The sequence below is a fragment of the Aquarana catesbeiana genome, linkage group LG04, assembly GCF_042186555.1.
Source record: "Aquarana catesbeiana isolate 2022-GZ linkage group LG04, ASM4218655v1, whole genome shotgun sequence".
Classification (NCBI taxonomy): Eukaryota; Metazoa; Chordata; class Amphibia; order Anura; family Ranidae; genus Aquarana; species Aquarana catesbeiana.
Window position 1 is genome coordinate 610,763,458 of NC_133327.1, and position 16,025 is coordinate 610,779,482.

At 45.0% G+C, this 16,025-nt stretch overlaps 1 protein-coding gene across 3 annotated transcripts in view; it reads left to right on the plus strand.

Annotated features, from left to right (window-relative positions):
- The window catches only part of TASP1 (taspase 1), a 354,361-nt gene that overhangs the window by 28,686 nt on the left and 309,650 nt on the right, over positions 1–16,025 (plus strand). For all 3 annotated transcript variants that reach the window (XM_073628255.1, XM_073628257.1, XM_073628256.1), the window contains one exon: positions 14,183–14,303. In XM_073628255.1, the coding sequence (XP_073484356.1) occupies positions 14,183–14,303 (121 nt within the window). The remainder of the gene's footprint in view (positions 1–14,182; positions 14,304–16,025) is intronic.

The window sequence follows — 16,025 nt, forward strand, 5'->3', positions numbered from 1 at the left end:
CTGAGAGCTGACACACTCCCTTTCACACAGCACACAGGAACAGAGCTGAAGTTGTCAATTAGCTCGAGATCCCTCCCCTGCCACCTTTTTTCTGTGGGTGTCAGGAAAACTTGTCGGAAATGATTCATGCAGAAAGAAGCAACAGACAGAAATGACATTTAGTGCTCTTTAATTAAGACAAGTACATACTATAGAGGGATATGCTTTGTTCATATTTCATGTCTGAGATGTACAAGCACTTTAATATAGCAAAAGAGCAAACCATTCAGGATGCAAGGCTTTAAAAAAAAAAGGTTTAGGAGAGAGGTATCCATGCACTCCATGCACTCAGCTGCCCTCTACAGTTCCTTATTAACCCCTTCCCGCCAAGCATAAGTAGATATGCGGCCTCGGCTTTCGGGGGTTATACTGGGATGATGCCCACAGCTGCAGGCATCATCGCGGTACCATTTTTTAGAGTGGGAGATCGGCTTTCCAGGGATAACAACCGATGCGGCTAAAAGCCGCTCGATTGTACCCCGGAGGAGCGGAAGGGGACATCCCCGCCTCCCGCCGCTCTGACCGGGCCGTCCGTCCCACTGGGAGACCCAATCCACGATCCGGCACTTCCGGCGGCTAGAGACGGACTGGCACGAAGCCGGAAACGGCTTCGTGCCAGTCTCCTGAATGTAAACACAGAAGCGACCTCACAACGTCACTTTCTGTTTACTCGGCTGCCAATGGCGCCGGATTAAAAAAAATATACAGTATTCAGAATCACTGTTTTTGGTGATCTGAATACTTTGAAGTGCAAAGGAGGGATTGGAGATCTTTTAGTCCCCCGATCCCTCCATAAAGAGTACCTGTCACCACCTATTACTGTCACAAGGGATGTTTACATCCCTTGTGACAGCAATAAAAGTGATCACATTTTTTTTTTTTTTTTAAACACAATTTAATATAAAAATAAATAAGGAAAAATTTTTTTTTAAAGTGCCCCCGTCTCCGCGAGCTCGCGCAGCAAAGAAAACGCATACGGAAGTCGCGCCTGCATATGTAAACGGTGTTCAAATCACACATGTGAGGTATCCCCGCGATTGTCAGAGCGAAAGTAATAATTCTAGCACTAGACCTCCTCTGTAACTCTAACCTGGTAACCGTAAAAAAGTGTTGCCTATTTTTAGGTACCGTAGTTTGTCACCAATTCCACGAGTGCGTGCAATTATAAAGCGTGACATGTTTGGTTTCTATTTACTCAGCCTAACATCATCTTTCACATTATACAAAAAAATTAGGCTAGCTCTACTGTTTCGTTTTTTTTTAAATTCATGAAATGTGTCCCTTTTCCCAAAAAGTTGCATTTAAAACACCACTGCACAAATACCGTGTGACATAAAATATTGCAACAATCGCCATTTTATTCTCTAGATTCTCTGCTAAAAAATATATATATATAATGTTTGGGGGTTCTAAGTAATTTTCTAGCAAAAAAATACATATTTTAACTTGTAAACACCAAATGTCAGAAATAGGCTTAGGCGTGAAAGGGTTAAAAGAGAAGTTGGGCTTTTTTAAAAAAAAATTTTCACAAATCATACTTACCTAGGTGGATGCAGCATCAGTTCGATGCTACATCCGTCCCCCTGCCGGCTCTAAGGCTGAGAATCAAGCGATTAAACACCGCCGATCTCTTGGTTCCCAGAGCTTTGTGAGCAGAGAGCTGGTGACTGCTGGTGTTTTGCACTCCTGTGATCCACCGGATACTCCAATGGGATTTAGGAAGAAAGCTCAATGTAAACTTGATATTAACCACTTGCCCACTGAGCACGTATACCCCCTTCCTAACCAGGCCAATTTCAGCTTTCAGTGCTCTCACATTTTGAATGACAAATACTCGGTCATGCAACACTGTACCCATATAAAAAACACTTCATAATTTTATGAAATTCTTTTTATTACAAATATATTACAAAAAATAGATTCTAAAAAATATTAGCACAAGATAAAAGCAAGAAAATTGAAGCTCTCATTGATGAAACCACATAATGTATATATCATATAGGATCCCTATTACTGCTGAGTCAAAGAGGTCGATGTTTCGCTTTATGCTTCCTCAGGACCTTATTTCCTTGACTGTACAAGGGGATTCTGTTTACATAATTTAGTAAAAGTATGTAGTGTTCCCTGGCATCGGTAAAGTCTGCTCAAAATGTCCTAATCTTTTAAACAGTCTATATATGGATGTGGTACCCCCTTAGCTATTTCTTCTTTAAATATATTCACACAAATAGAGCTTTCTTTTGGTAAAATGTATTCGCCATCAGGTTTTTTATTTTTTTGCGCTATAAATGAAAAAAGACCGAAAATTTTGTAAAAAAAAAAAAAAAAAAAATGCATTCTTCTTCGTTTCTGTTTTAAAATTGAGCAAATTAGTAATTTTTTCTTCATAACTTTTGCTCAAAATTTATACTGCTACATATTCTTGGTAAAAATTATCAAAATCAGTGTATATTATTTGGTCTTTGTGAAAGTTAGAGTCTATAAGTCTATAAACTAAAATTGATCACACCTGATGTACTGATGGCCTATCTCAATTCTTGACACACTAAGGTGTCCCGTACATTATACAATTTTCTTGTACAACTTTCCTTCAGATTTATCAAAACCATATAATAGAAGGTCAAGCCTAAACACTTTCAATTTGTATGCAAGCAGGCAGACCCCTTGCACTACAAAGTTGAAGGTAAGCTAGAAGAAAATTGTATGGCCAGCTTATCAAGCCAGTAAGTACAAATACCCCCCAAATTACCCCTTTTTGGAAAGTAGACATTCCAAGATATTTAGTAAGAGGCATCGGGAGTTTTGGATATTTAGTAAGAGGCATGGGGATTTTTTTTTAAGTTGTAATTTTTTCCGGCAATTCTTTGCAAAATGAAGATTTTTTTTATTTCACAAAATTGTCATATTAACGGGTTATTTCTCTCCCAGAACACATTCTGCTACTCCTCCTGAGTATTGCGATACCACGTGTATGAGACTTTTTCACAGCCTGGCCACATACAGGGCCCAACATGTAGGGAGCACTTTTAGGCGTTCTAGGAGCAAAAATTACACACATCATTTCTTGATTACCGATTACACTTTTGAAGGCCTTGAAGCACCAGGACAATGAAAACGCCCACAAAATGACCCCATTTCGGGAAAAAAACACCCCAACACATAATCTGGGAGGCATAATTAGTCTTTTGAACATGTCACTCTTTTTTTCCACAAGTTTTTGGAAAATGTGTAAAGAAAATAAAAACACAATAAATATAATATATTTTTTAATTTTTTTTTTTTTTTTTTTACACAAACTGGTAAATGTACAAAATATTTTTAACACATGGCATGTACATAGCAAAAATTACACCCCAAAATACATTCTGCTACTCTTGAGTATGGCGATACCACATGTGAGAGACTTTTACACAGCCTGGCCACATACAGACACTCAACATGCAGGGAGTACTGTCAGGATGAGCACTGATGTGGCATGGATATGGCACGTGTGAACACTGATGTGCACAGATGAAGCCCGGATCTTCTCGGCCCCTCTTCAGCCCCTTTAGGCACACTCATCACTTGGGCCTGGTTTTCTGCGCTCATTTTGAGCTTAGTCTGGTCCTTTTGTAGACCTAAGCCCCTCATCCACCATCCAACACTTCAATGATTCTGTTGGCTACTAAGGCTCTGCTGTTGGATTGGACCTTAGCTTCAAGTTAGAGCAGAGTACTTTAAAGTACCCTTTTATATCAATGTGAAACAACCTAAAAGCCTTAGTGATTTGAAAAAGAAAAGTATTGGCTACATTCTCAATTCACCTGCTTTTAATCTAATGTTCTCCACGGTTATAGGTGTTTGACACATTCAACCATGTCACCTTTTAATTACTATTTCACATGTGTTATTTTAGCTAAAATTCTGCCTAACATACTGTATAAGTTCAAAATGGCTTTAAGTGCTACTAAACTTTGGCTCTGTTCTTTGGCAGACTCTGTACCTAGCTAAAGGTAGCAACTGACTGTTGGTCTTCTCTAAGCCTTTTTTCCCTCCCCGTCTTTCAGGACAGCCACAATGAGACCTTGGCTCCTCCCCTTCCTAGGAAACACTGTGACAGCCCATAAGTTTTCACTTCCCCCTGCCAGACTTCAGTTATTTGTGTTTCCTCCGGTGGGGAGACAGTGTTTTGGAACCTGGCCAGACAGTCAGGGAGACTGTGGCTTGTAAAGCCCTGTATGGGAGGCCAGGGCGCTCCTAGGGACATGGTGAGGTACATACCCGACCGCACTGTTCGCCACCCCATCTTCACTGAGTGCGGGCGGAAGAGGCGGGGGCCCACCATCGCATTCACAGGGCTGCAGCAGGGCGACAGCTCTGCTCTCCTTGTACACGGGTGCAGGCCGCATTTGGAACTAGGGCGGGCCGAGTGACGGGTGGCGTAATTTCCGGCAGAGGGCGGATGTTTCCCTTTGACCTGCGACTTCCGGTTGCGGTGCTGATAGTGGGCCGGGTGCAGTCTGGAGAGGAGTCAGGAATGCGGCACAGGCAGCGTTGGACTCCACAGCAGCAACCACCAGCGCGGCCATGTCTAAAGCAGACACCCAGACAGCGCACATCAATGCTAGCCTGGAACACTCCCAGGTTTGTAACCTGTATGCAAGGGGGAAAGGTGATGTTCTTTATATTTTTCTTGCATGTATTTCAGAAAGCTGCTGAAAAATCAAGATCGTCACATACCTCTAGGAGAAAGTGCGCTTCTTGTAGGGATACCCTAGTGGAAACTTGGACAAAAGTATTATGCAAAGACTGTATAGATGCTTTAGTCAGAGAAAGGGCATCAGAGCAGGAATCGGGGTTAGCGGCTTCAGTGAAGGAACTTTCCTCCACCTTTTCAGTCTTTTATATCCTTGTTTGAATGGTTTCAGCTTCCTACTAATCCCTCACCTGCACCCCAAATTACAACCCCCTCCACAAGCACAGGGCTCTGCATCTTCCCAACTGGCTGCCACGGGAGCTACCAGGGCCTTCAGAGAGGAGTCTAGGGAAGAGCCGGATAGTGCAACCTCTGGTTCCCAGGAGGAGTCAGAGGGAGAGGAACGGGATGGGGAGTCCAGGAAACCCCCAAGGTACAGGCTTTCCCTGGAAGAGGTAGAGGATCTCTTGGGGGCAATTTATACCACCCTTGGAATTCAGGCGGACAAGAAACCCCCTGACACTCCATGACCAGATGTACAGGGGCATGGGGGAACAAAAAAAGAAAGTTTTTCCAGTCCATAATGTCCTGGTAGAAACAGTAAAGAAGGAGTGGCAGGATCCTGAATGGACCCCTTTTTCTCTAGATCTTTGAAAAGAACGTTCCCATTTTCAGAAGATCCATCGTCCATCTGGAATAAAAACCCCAAAATGGACACTGCCTTATCCCAGGTCTCCAGACGTACAGATCTGGCTTTTGAGGATATGGGAGCTCTAGCAGATACTATGGATAAGAGAATGGATTCCCTTCTAAAGAAAACCTTGGAATCAACTATAGGAAATCTGAAACCAGAAATGGCTGTCACAGTGGTGGCTCGTAACCTGGAGCATTGGCTTTCCCAAATTCAGGCTCATATTGAAGTGGGAACCACCAATGAAATTATATTGTAATTTTTTCCTACTATTTGCGAGGAGTGGCATATATAGCGGATGCTCCGCAGAGTCTGTCCGCGTGTCTGCCAGAACTGCAGCTCTAGCCAACTCAGCCAGAAGAGCCCTCTGGCTAAAAATAGGGCCGGGCGACAGTGCCTCTAAAGTTAAACTATGCAAGATCCCATTTACGGGAGATTTCCTTTTTGGCCCCGGTCTAGAAGCTGTGCTAGACCACACAGCGGACAAAAAGAAATCCTTCCCGGTTAAGCGCAAACCCCCAGTTAAGACAAAGAAAGGGTTTTGTCCACAGAAACGAAGGGGGGCCCCCAAGCCTGAGGGGGAACCTTCTCAGGTGTGCAGAGAAGGCAGAGGCCCTACTGGGGGCGTTAAAAGAATTGAAGGAACAAAACATAATACGCAGAGTTTCAAAGGGCGAGGAAGGTGGGGGTTTTTACTCACACATATTTGTTGTGCAAAAACCCTCAGGAAAATGCAAACTGATACTGAACCTATAACCCCTAAACCAGTCTGTATCTTACAAGAAGTTCCGTATGGAATCGATTTTTACGGTCAGAGCCCTGCTACCCCAGAATTGCTACATGGAGTCGATAGATTTCAAGGACGCCTACCTCCACGTCCCTATCGCAGAAGCTTTCCAGAAGTTTCTCTGTCTAGAAATTAAACCTAGGAGAAACAATCCATCTACAGTTTCAAGCGCTTCCATTTGGCCTATCCTCGTTACCCCGAATCTTCACGAAGGTCATGGCAGAAGCCAAGGCTTTTCTGTGACTCAAAGGAGTCTCAATAATAGCATATCTGGATGACCTGCTCCTCTTCGCAGCATTGCCAGAACAGTTGACTAGGAATTTTGAACTGACGAAAGAAAACCTGACAGGTCTGGGGTGGCTGCTGAACCTGGAAAAGTCCAGCTTGATTCCATCTCAGTGCATTACCTACCTAGGATACCTGCTAGACTCTACTTAGTTGAGGGTTTTTCTCCCAGCAGAAAAATTACAGAAATTGGACAAGGCAGTGGCCTCTCTCCAAAGCAACTAGCAGGTCTGCATAAGGGCAGCAATGTCAACTCTGGGTCTACTAATGTCAACCATCCCAGCAGTTCAGTGGGTAGCTCTACATTTTCGTCCCCTCCAATCCTTTGTCCTAAAAACATGGGACCACAGCCAGGAGTCATTAGACACCTTAGTATACATTCCACCTCAGGTAAAAAGATCCCTCTGGTGGTGGAGGATAATGGTGAACCTGTCACAGGGTCGTCTGTGGCTCATCCTGGTCTCCAGGGTGGTAACCACGGACGCAAGCAGCAAAGCCTGGGGTGCACACTTAGGAACCCTACTGGCACAGGGCACCTGGAGGGACGAGGAGCTCAAAAGGTCATCCAGTTGGAAGGAACTGAAAGCCGTCAGATTGGCACTCAGGTCCTTCAGGAAGGAACTACAAGGCCACCACATTCAAGTGCACTCGGACAACTCCTCGGTGGTCACATATGTAAACAAGTAAGGCGGCACCGGGGAGTGGAATCCTGTTGACCCTAGCAACAGAAGTCCTGAGTTGGGCTGAGACCAACGCACTCTCCCTATCGGCGGGTTTTCTAAAAAGGGAAAAGAATGTGGTGACGGACTTTCTCAGCAGAAATCAACTGAGAGAGGATGATTGGGTCCTGAACCAGGAAGTTTTCAATCTCATATCCAAAAGATAGGGTCCCCCAGAGGCGGACCTCTTTGAATCAAGGGACAACGCAAAAACCCTGTTTCTTCTCCTTTAAACAGGTGAGAAGACGTACTAGGGGTGGATGCGCTAACACAGAGCTGGCATTTCAAAAAATGCTATGCCTTCCCGCCACCGGTCTTGCCACCGGCAGTACTGAGAAAATTTCAAACAGAGAACACCTCTCTGATCTTCTTGGCACCACATTGGCCCAGAAGGTCCTGGTTCTCGGTTCTCAAACAGTTAGCAGTAGAATCTCCATGGTTACTACCACTCCGAGAGGAAGTCCTTTCACAAGGCCCGGTCCTTTGTCCCCAGGTACATCGATGGAACCTAGCAGCCTGGCTACTGAGGAAGGGTTATTAAAAACCAAGGGTTTTTCAGAAAGGCTGATATCCACTCTCCTCAATAGCAGAAAGGAGACGCGCCGGATCTACAAAAAGGTCTGGGTATGCTTTATCGAATGGTGCGCAGGAAACTCCTTCGAGGTGCAGAACCCCATAGCAGTTTTGGAGTTTTTGCAGTGCGGGGCAGATAAAGGGTAAGCCATGAGTACCCTAAAGAGCCAGGTATCAGCACTTAGTGCATATTTAGAAAGACCTCTGGCCGCCAACCCTTGGGTGGTCAGATTTTTCAGAGCACTAGCAAGGCAGAGACCAGTGCAAGACCCACCCTTCCCTAAGTGGGACCTATCTTTGGTCTTACAGGCCCTAATGGTGCCACCATTTGAACATTTAGAAAATTGTTGACTAAAGGATCTTCCTTTCAAGACAATATTTTTGGTTGCAGTGGCAACTGCTAGGAGGGTCAGCGAAATAGAAGCTTTATCAGTCAGACCCCCTTTTTGTGTTTTCTCGGATCGTGTTGTGTTGAAAACGGATCCGGCATTCTTTATTTGGAAAAAAAAAAGCGCTGTACCCCCTTAATTAGCGGTATTAGCAGGACCTACGCACCCCAACTGCATCCCTCCCCCGAAGGTCCCGCTAATACCGCTAATTGTTTTTACTGTGGCTGATTTCACTGTTTGTGCCTGCTGCTGGATGGGTCCCTGCTCCTCCCCCCCCCCTTGTGTTGGGTCTGTGGATCCATAAGCACGGGAACATTTTAAAAGTAAAAAGTGGCAGAATTTTTTCTCGGAGGGGGCGGGGCCTAAGCAAGATGCCGTGAATGTCCACGAGGACACACCACAGGCTAAAAACAAATACAACACAGCTTGCACACAGGGACACAAGCTGTGGGACATGTGAGGGTTGCAAACTGGCATTCCTGATACAGGAACTACACCTTTTTCCCAGCGTTAGGCTGAATTTTATAGCGGCTTTAATGTCATGACTATTTTCAGCGATTAAGTGCAATTTGTATAGTGCCTCTGTTTTTGTACTTAGGTCTGTGCCTACCAAAAAAGACACCACAATAAAGGCTTCACCCCCAGGCGCTAGGATCCCGAGTCGCATTTCTATGCTGTCATCCTCGCCTGAATTACCAGTTATGGCAAGCCAGGGTGAGCCATTGAAAAAAATTGATGGTACAACTGCTTCTCACATCTCTGCCCCTGTATACGTGACTGAAGATGTCCTTTCCTCCACCCTGCAGGGTCTGGAAGAAAGATTAGCGGCTTTAATCGCATTCAGATGGATAGGAAGCGTGCTAGATCCCCCCCCCCCACTTCAAAACCTTTGCAAGGGGAACAGTGGGCACAGGATGAGGCGTTATGCTCAGTCGATCAGGAGGAAAAACAAACTGATGATGATTCGGAGGAAACAACGGTAGATGAGCCTTTTTCAGCCGCTCAAATCTGAGAAATTGCTGATACAATCTCTTACGGAGATGGTTCTTCTACTTTCATGCTACCCTTAACGGAGTCTCCTGAAAGTTCGGTTACTTCCTTGGGTTCCTTTAAAACCCTCTCAAACCTTTGCATGAGTTTCCTGCACATGCATTACCAGAACAGCTTATTTTTGCTGAATGGGATCACCCGGATAAGCATTTTCTCCCTCCTAAGAAAATTGCAATTCTCTATCCCCTGGAGGAGAAATTCTCCAAAAGATGGAAAATACCAGCAGTTGACGCTGCGATTTCCAATGTGAATAAAGGCCTAACTTATCCAGTAGACCAATGCACAGATGCTTAAGGATCCAACAGATAAGGAGTTGGAATCCCTGTTAAGATCTACTTTTTCCATGGCAGGTGCCTTTACTCAGTCTGCAATCACTGCAATAAGCGTCTGTCAATCCCTAAAGGACCAATTTAAACAGGCCCTTTAGAGAGATTCCTGCACAACAAGCTTGGGATTTGCCTGAACTACCAAAAGCATTGTGCTTTGCCATAGATGCTATTAAAGATTCTATTCACCAGGCGTCCCGCCTTACGCTTATGCTTGTGCATATGTGTAGAATCCCGTGGTTAAAAAATTTGGTCAGCTGAAGCACCATGTAAAGATCTCCTAACTGGGCTCCCTTTTCATGGGGAGCGACTATTTGGAGAAAACTTGGACAAATATATCCAAACAATTTCTAGTGGGGAAAAGTACTCTTTTATCAGTCAAAAGAAAATATAACGCCCTTCATTTAAACAGGCTCTTTCCCCTACGCCAGGGGCTTCCGCCTCTAGGCAGGGGCGACGGCCTCCGCAGTCACACCCTAGAGGTAGGTCACAGAGTCAGACCCAGGCTCAAAAGAAGTCCTGGGGTCGGAAACCTGCAAGCCAGAATCCTAAAGCCTCATTATGAAGAGGCAACCCCCCTCACCAAGGTGGGGGGAAGACTTCTGCAGTTTTCAGAAGTCTGAAAAGAAGAAATTCAGGACAGATAGGTCATCTCCACGGTAACGCTGGGTACAAGCTGGAATTTCTGGACTTTCTACCGTCTCGCTTCCTGAGGTCAAGCGTTCCCAAAGATCCAGAGAAAAGACGATCTCTGTTTCAGGCACTAGACCGATTTAATATCTCAAGGGGTGATCATACAGATCCCCACAAAAGAGCAAGGTCTGGGGTTTTATTCAAGTCTTTTATAGTACCAAAAACCAAATGGAGATGTCAGACCCATTCTAGATCTAAAGATTTAAATCGGTTCCTGAAGATCTGCTCCTTTCGCACGGAGACGATCAGGTCAGTAGTTTCTATCCTTCTAGGAGGAGAACTTCTGGCATCAATCGACATCAGGGATGCATATCTGCATGTCCCTATAGATTCCTGCTCACCAAAAGTTTCCGCAGTTCGAATTAGAACAGCAGCATTTTCAGTTTGTAGCCCTGCCCTTCAGGCTAGCCACAGCACCCCGGGTGTTCACAAAAGTGCTGGGCGCACCTCTAGCCAGGTTAAGGGCACAGGGCATAACAGTCGTAGCGTACCTAGACTATCTATTATTAATCAGTCGGTGGCTCATTTGGAGCAAAGCGTACGCACTACAACCAACTAACTGAAGAGTTGGGTTGGATTCTCAGCCTAGAGAAATCTTCCATAACACCTCTAAAAAAGCTGGAGTACTTGGGTCTGATCATAGAGACAGCCAAGGAAAAGGTGTTCTTGCCTCAGGCAAAGATCAACTCCATAAGAGAGTTGGTGCGGATGGTCAGGTCAAATGGCGATCCCTCCATTCGCCTTTGCATGAGGTTGCTAGGAACCATGGTGGCTTCATTCGAAGCAGTTCCCTATGCCCAGTTTCATTTAAGACTGTTGCAAAACAGTACCCTAACTGCTTTAGACTTGCCAATGCAGCTGTCCCCAAGAGTGTCCCATAGCCTCACTTGGTGGTTACTAACCCAGAATCTGCTAAAAGGAAAATCCTTCAGACTAGTCATCTGGAAAGTGGTAACGACGGATGCCAGCCTTTCAGGCTGGGGAGCAGTACTAGAAAAGACAACTGTACAGAGACAGTGGTCAAGAACCGAAAAGAACCTTGTCCATCAATAAGCTAGAGATTCGGGCACTACGTCTGGCTCTAAAGACCTGGACTTTCAGGTTACAGGATTGTCCTGTCAGGATTCAATCCGACAGTGCCACAGCTGTGGCCTATATCAATCACCAAGGGGGCATCGAAGGTCTCTCAGCGCACAGAGAGGTGAACCATATTCTAACTTGGACAGAAAGGAATGTTCCGTGCCTATTGACAGTCTTCATTCCGGGAGTAGAGAATTGGCAGGTGGACTACTTGAGTCGCCAGCAGTTATTCCCGAGGGAATGGTCTCTTCACCCTGACATATTTCGGGCTGTTTGCCAAAGATGGAGGACTCCAGACGTAGATCTTCTGGCGTCCAGGTTCCACATGAAGTTAGTCAACTTTGTGGCCAGAACAAGGGATCCATTCGCATGCCGAACGGATGTGTTGGTGACCCCATGGGATCAGTTCTCACTGATCTATGCAATCCCCCCCCTATTCAGTTGCTACCTCAACTTCTTTGCAGGATCAAGTTGGAAAGAAAGCCGGTAATTCTGGTGGCACCAGCATGGCCCAGAAGGTCATGGTATGCAGAAATCGTAAAGATGGCAGTGTAGGGTCCATGGTCCCTCCCACTACGGCCAGATCTGCTCTCACAGGGACCGATATTCCATCCTACCTTACGGTCTCTAAATTTTAACGGCTTGGCTATTGAAACCACATTCTGAAGAAACGTGGGCTTTCTGGGGTCAGTTATCTCTACCCTGATTAGTGCAAGGAAGTCAGCTTCCAGAACTATACAGTCTGGAGGGCTTATGTTTCCTGATGTGAATCCAAGGGTTGGCACCCTCGGAGATATATCATAGGCAGAATTCTTGCCTTTCTACAATTAGGGGTAGCTTCTTATTCTTAGTCCGGGGTTAAATACAAGGGGTGACGTGGCTTATTCCGCCCGTCAAACCTCCCTTGAACCCTTGGGACTTGAACTAAGTTTGTCTGTGTTACAAAAAACAGCCATTTGAACCAATACATGCTATATCCTCAGCAAGGAGGGTTACGGAATTGGCTGCTCTTTCTTGTAAAGTGCCATATTTGATGATTTGTCATGGGGACAGAGTGGTGTTTCGCCCTCGTCCAGACTTTTTTTTAATCAAAAGTGATTTCAGGTTTCACCTGAACCAAGATATTGTCCAGCCATCATTTTTTCCAAAACCATGTTCCAGGGAAGAAGAGTCACTACATTGTCTTGATGTGGTGAGAGCAGTGAAAATCTATTTTAAGGCAACGGCTCAGATTCGTAAGACTGATGTCTTATTTATTCTGCCAGAGGGTCCTAAGAAAGGACAGGCAGCGTCAAAATCCACTGTCCCTAAGTGGATTTGGCAAGTGATAATTCAAACTTATGATGTAAGGGGTAAGATTCCCCCGTTTCAAGTTAGGGCGCACTCTACCAGGTCGGTTAGTGCTTCTTGGGCAGTGCGTCACCAGGCCTCCATGGCTCAGATCTGTAAGACCGAAACTTGGTCTTCAGTGCATACATTCTCAAGATTTTATCAGGTGGATGTAAGGAGGTATAAGGATATCGCCTTCGGGCGCAGTGTACTGCAGGCAGCAGTATAAATCCTCAAGTCTATGGGTACATAGTATACCCACATGTATAGTAAACCCTTTCGACCTCCCATGGTCCAGTGGTCACCAGGATCTCTAAGGAGAAGTTGGAAGACGTGCTTGTGGATTCCGGTGAAGGGAGAGCATACGAGAGCCAAGTATCGATCCTTATCTCCCTTGTCTAGGTAGAAAAAGTGAGATAGTTGCGCTGCCAGATAATACAGGTTAAAGTCCGGTAGTGCTGTACCCCCTAAATCACGGATCCGGCATTCTTATCTTAAGTGGCTTTGAAGTTTCATAGAAGCCAGGAGATAGTTTTACCCAGTTAATCCCTCAGGAGAAAGGGAGTCTAAATTTCACACCTTAGATGTAAAGAGATGTATCCTGCAGTACTTAGAACTGACAAAAGCAGTAAGGAAGTCAGATTATTTGTTTATTTTATTTTCTGGGGCAAGAAAGGGGTATGAAGCATCCCAATGCACTATTGCCAAATGGCTCAGGGTAACCATTGGCCAGGCCTATACGTTGGCAGGTAAAGAAGTTCCTGTTGGTGAAAAAGCGCACTCTACTAGGGCTATGGCGGCTTCTCAAGCAGCAAGGGCTGGAGCGACGCCAGAGCAAATTTGCAAAGCAGGAATGTGGTCCAGTTTTGCCACCTTTTGTAAAGCATTACAGGGTGGACCTAGTGTCAGCAAATGAGCAAGCCTTTTGGCTTTGCAAGCTGTAGTCCCACCCTAAGTGGCAAGTACTCGTCTATCCTCTCATTGTGGCTGTCCTGAAAGACGGGCAGGGAAAATTAAAGTTATGCTTACCAGTAACGTCTTTTCCAGTAGTCTTTCAGGGCTGCACTAGTTACCTACCCAAATTTATGGGGGGGTCTTGAGGAAGACCTCAACACAGGCACGGTAGTAATATGTGATGGTATGTTATTAATGTGTTCTTGTGTCTCCCCAGCTGGGCGGAGGTACTCTTAGGAAAAAAAAGGAAGTCTGGCAGGTGGAAGTGGAAATTTATGGGCTGGCACAGTGTTTCCTAGGAAGGGGAGGAGCCAAGCTCTCTCATTGTGGCTGTCCTGAAAGACTACTGGAAAAGACGAGTGCTGGCCATTTTCCTTTCAATAGAATGATATTCTTCTTGTGTATAAGAACCCATATAGCTATTAGTTCAAAGACGATATGCATCTATTGACTGCTGTGCTCTCCCAATCTTGGCATATTCCATACCCTGGTATCACTCCTCTCAGGTCTTGTATTTTAAAGGGCTTACTTGGTAAAACATTTACAAATTGTATTATTGTCAGAACTAACTAGCTTTTTTCCCTCTATATAGGACTCTCCGTTTACAAATGCAGGAATGGGATCGAACTTGAATCTCTTGGGAGACGTAGAATGTGATGCCAGTATAATGGATGGAAAATCTCTGAGTTTTGGAGCGGTTGGATCTTTGAGTGGTATGATCCATATACAGTAACAGTTTCTTATGCCTCTCCTGCCTTGTGGTAAGATCTGTGCACTTGAATTTCAAGTCTGCACACCAACTTCATCACTTATGAAGTGGTCTCAATCTTCCCACTGAATATTTGATTCATTTTTTGGTGAAAGCAAGAAGAGGAGTTAGTGCCATTTAAACCCAACACTTTTCTATTTGTATTTGAATTTTTAATGGTGTTCTTTATCTATACTGGTGCATCTTTTATTTCCCTATCTTATATATTAAATACTTGAGACTGCCTTTTCTAATCTCCTCCCTCTTTCCTCTTTCACTGTCAATAAAATGGCAGCCAATGCTGCAACAGCTGTGTTGTCCACATCCTGCCCATACTCCAGAATCTCCCCTTTTTCAGTCCCTTGACTTTTCTTTTTCAAGCTGCCCCACCTGTCATTTTGACAGCTGAGGGACGGCTCCGAAGTTAGGACTGCAGATAGTACTATTAGGAGTCATGATTGATAGGGGATTCCTCTCCCAAGTTTACCGGTCTCATGTTTCACACAAAGCACAGGCTTTAGCAACGTTTCAAAAGTTGCTTTTACCAGCAGCTCTGCTGGCAAAGGCAATCCATGAACCATCCCTAAAGCTTTGTGTGAAACATGAGACCGGTAAACTGGGGAGAGAAATCCCCTATTGATCATGGCTCCCTGTGTGAGAACACAGGAAAGACATTGCAGTTTGCATCTGAGGTCTCTAGCGATCTCCACGCAGCGAGCTCACACTATGGCGTGGAGCTAGTGAAACAAAGTCACATGACCACAGTGCACAAGGCATTAAAAAGGTACCGTATTTTTCGCTCCATAAGGCGCACACCTAGGTTTTAAAGGAGAAAAATATGAAAAAAAAAATATTCTGAGCCAAATGGTGTATTAAAATCTTTAATAAAATATAACAGAATAATATTTCTACACTGACAACCAATGTAAAGGGGCACCCTACACTGATCCACAATGTAACTGGAACATTTACACTGACCTCAACACAACAGGAGTATTGACATCAACCACCAATGTATTGAGACATTTACACTGACCAGTGATGTAACAAGTGTATTTACAGTAACCCCCCCCCCCCAATCTCTCTACTAATCTCTGCATTCTTATCTCCCTCTCAGTACAACTCTGCCCCTCTAACTCATCATCTGCTAAGCTCTGTACCCAAACCCCTCGTCTACTTTCCTCTGCACTCCAACCCCTCCTTCCCATTCACCTCTGCACACCTCCTCTGCTCACCTCTGCACCTCAAACGCTCTTTTTTGATTACCTCTACATGCCCCCATGCTGTTAACATCTTCTAGGTGGGCGGCATGCAGAGGAGGGTAATTTGCATAGGAATCGCGCGGCCAGCCTCATTTACATAACATTGCCCGCACAATTTACATATGAATGACGATCCTGTGGGGGTTAATTAAAGAACAATACCTATTTGTTTCTCTCCCTCTAGCAGCTGAAGGCAGGGGAGAAATAGGATTTCTAGCCTATGGCGTGCATAACACACCCAAAAACTTCACCCTGTGCCAAAAAAATGTGCACACACATAAAGAGTGGTCACAAAAAAGTGCAACGGGTACACAGACGTGCCAATTCCCTGATCCCCCGGGGTGTTAGGCTTCAGACGGGGACAAAGGTACTTTACAATGGTCTATCTGGCCAAAACCAGACAGACCCCGTTCTCTGGAAGGTCT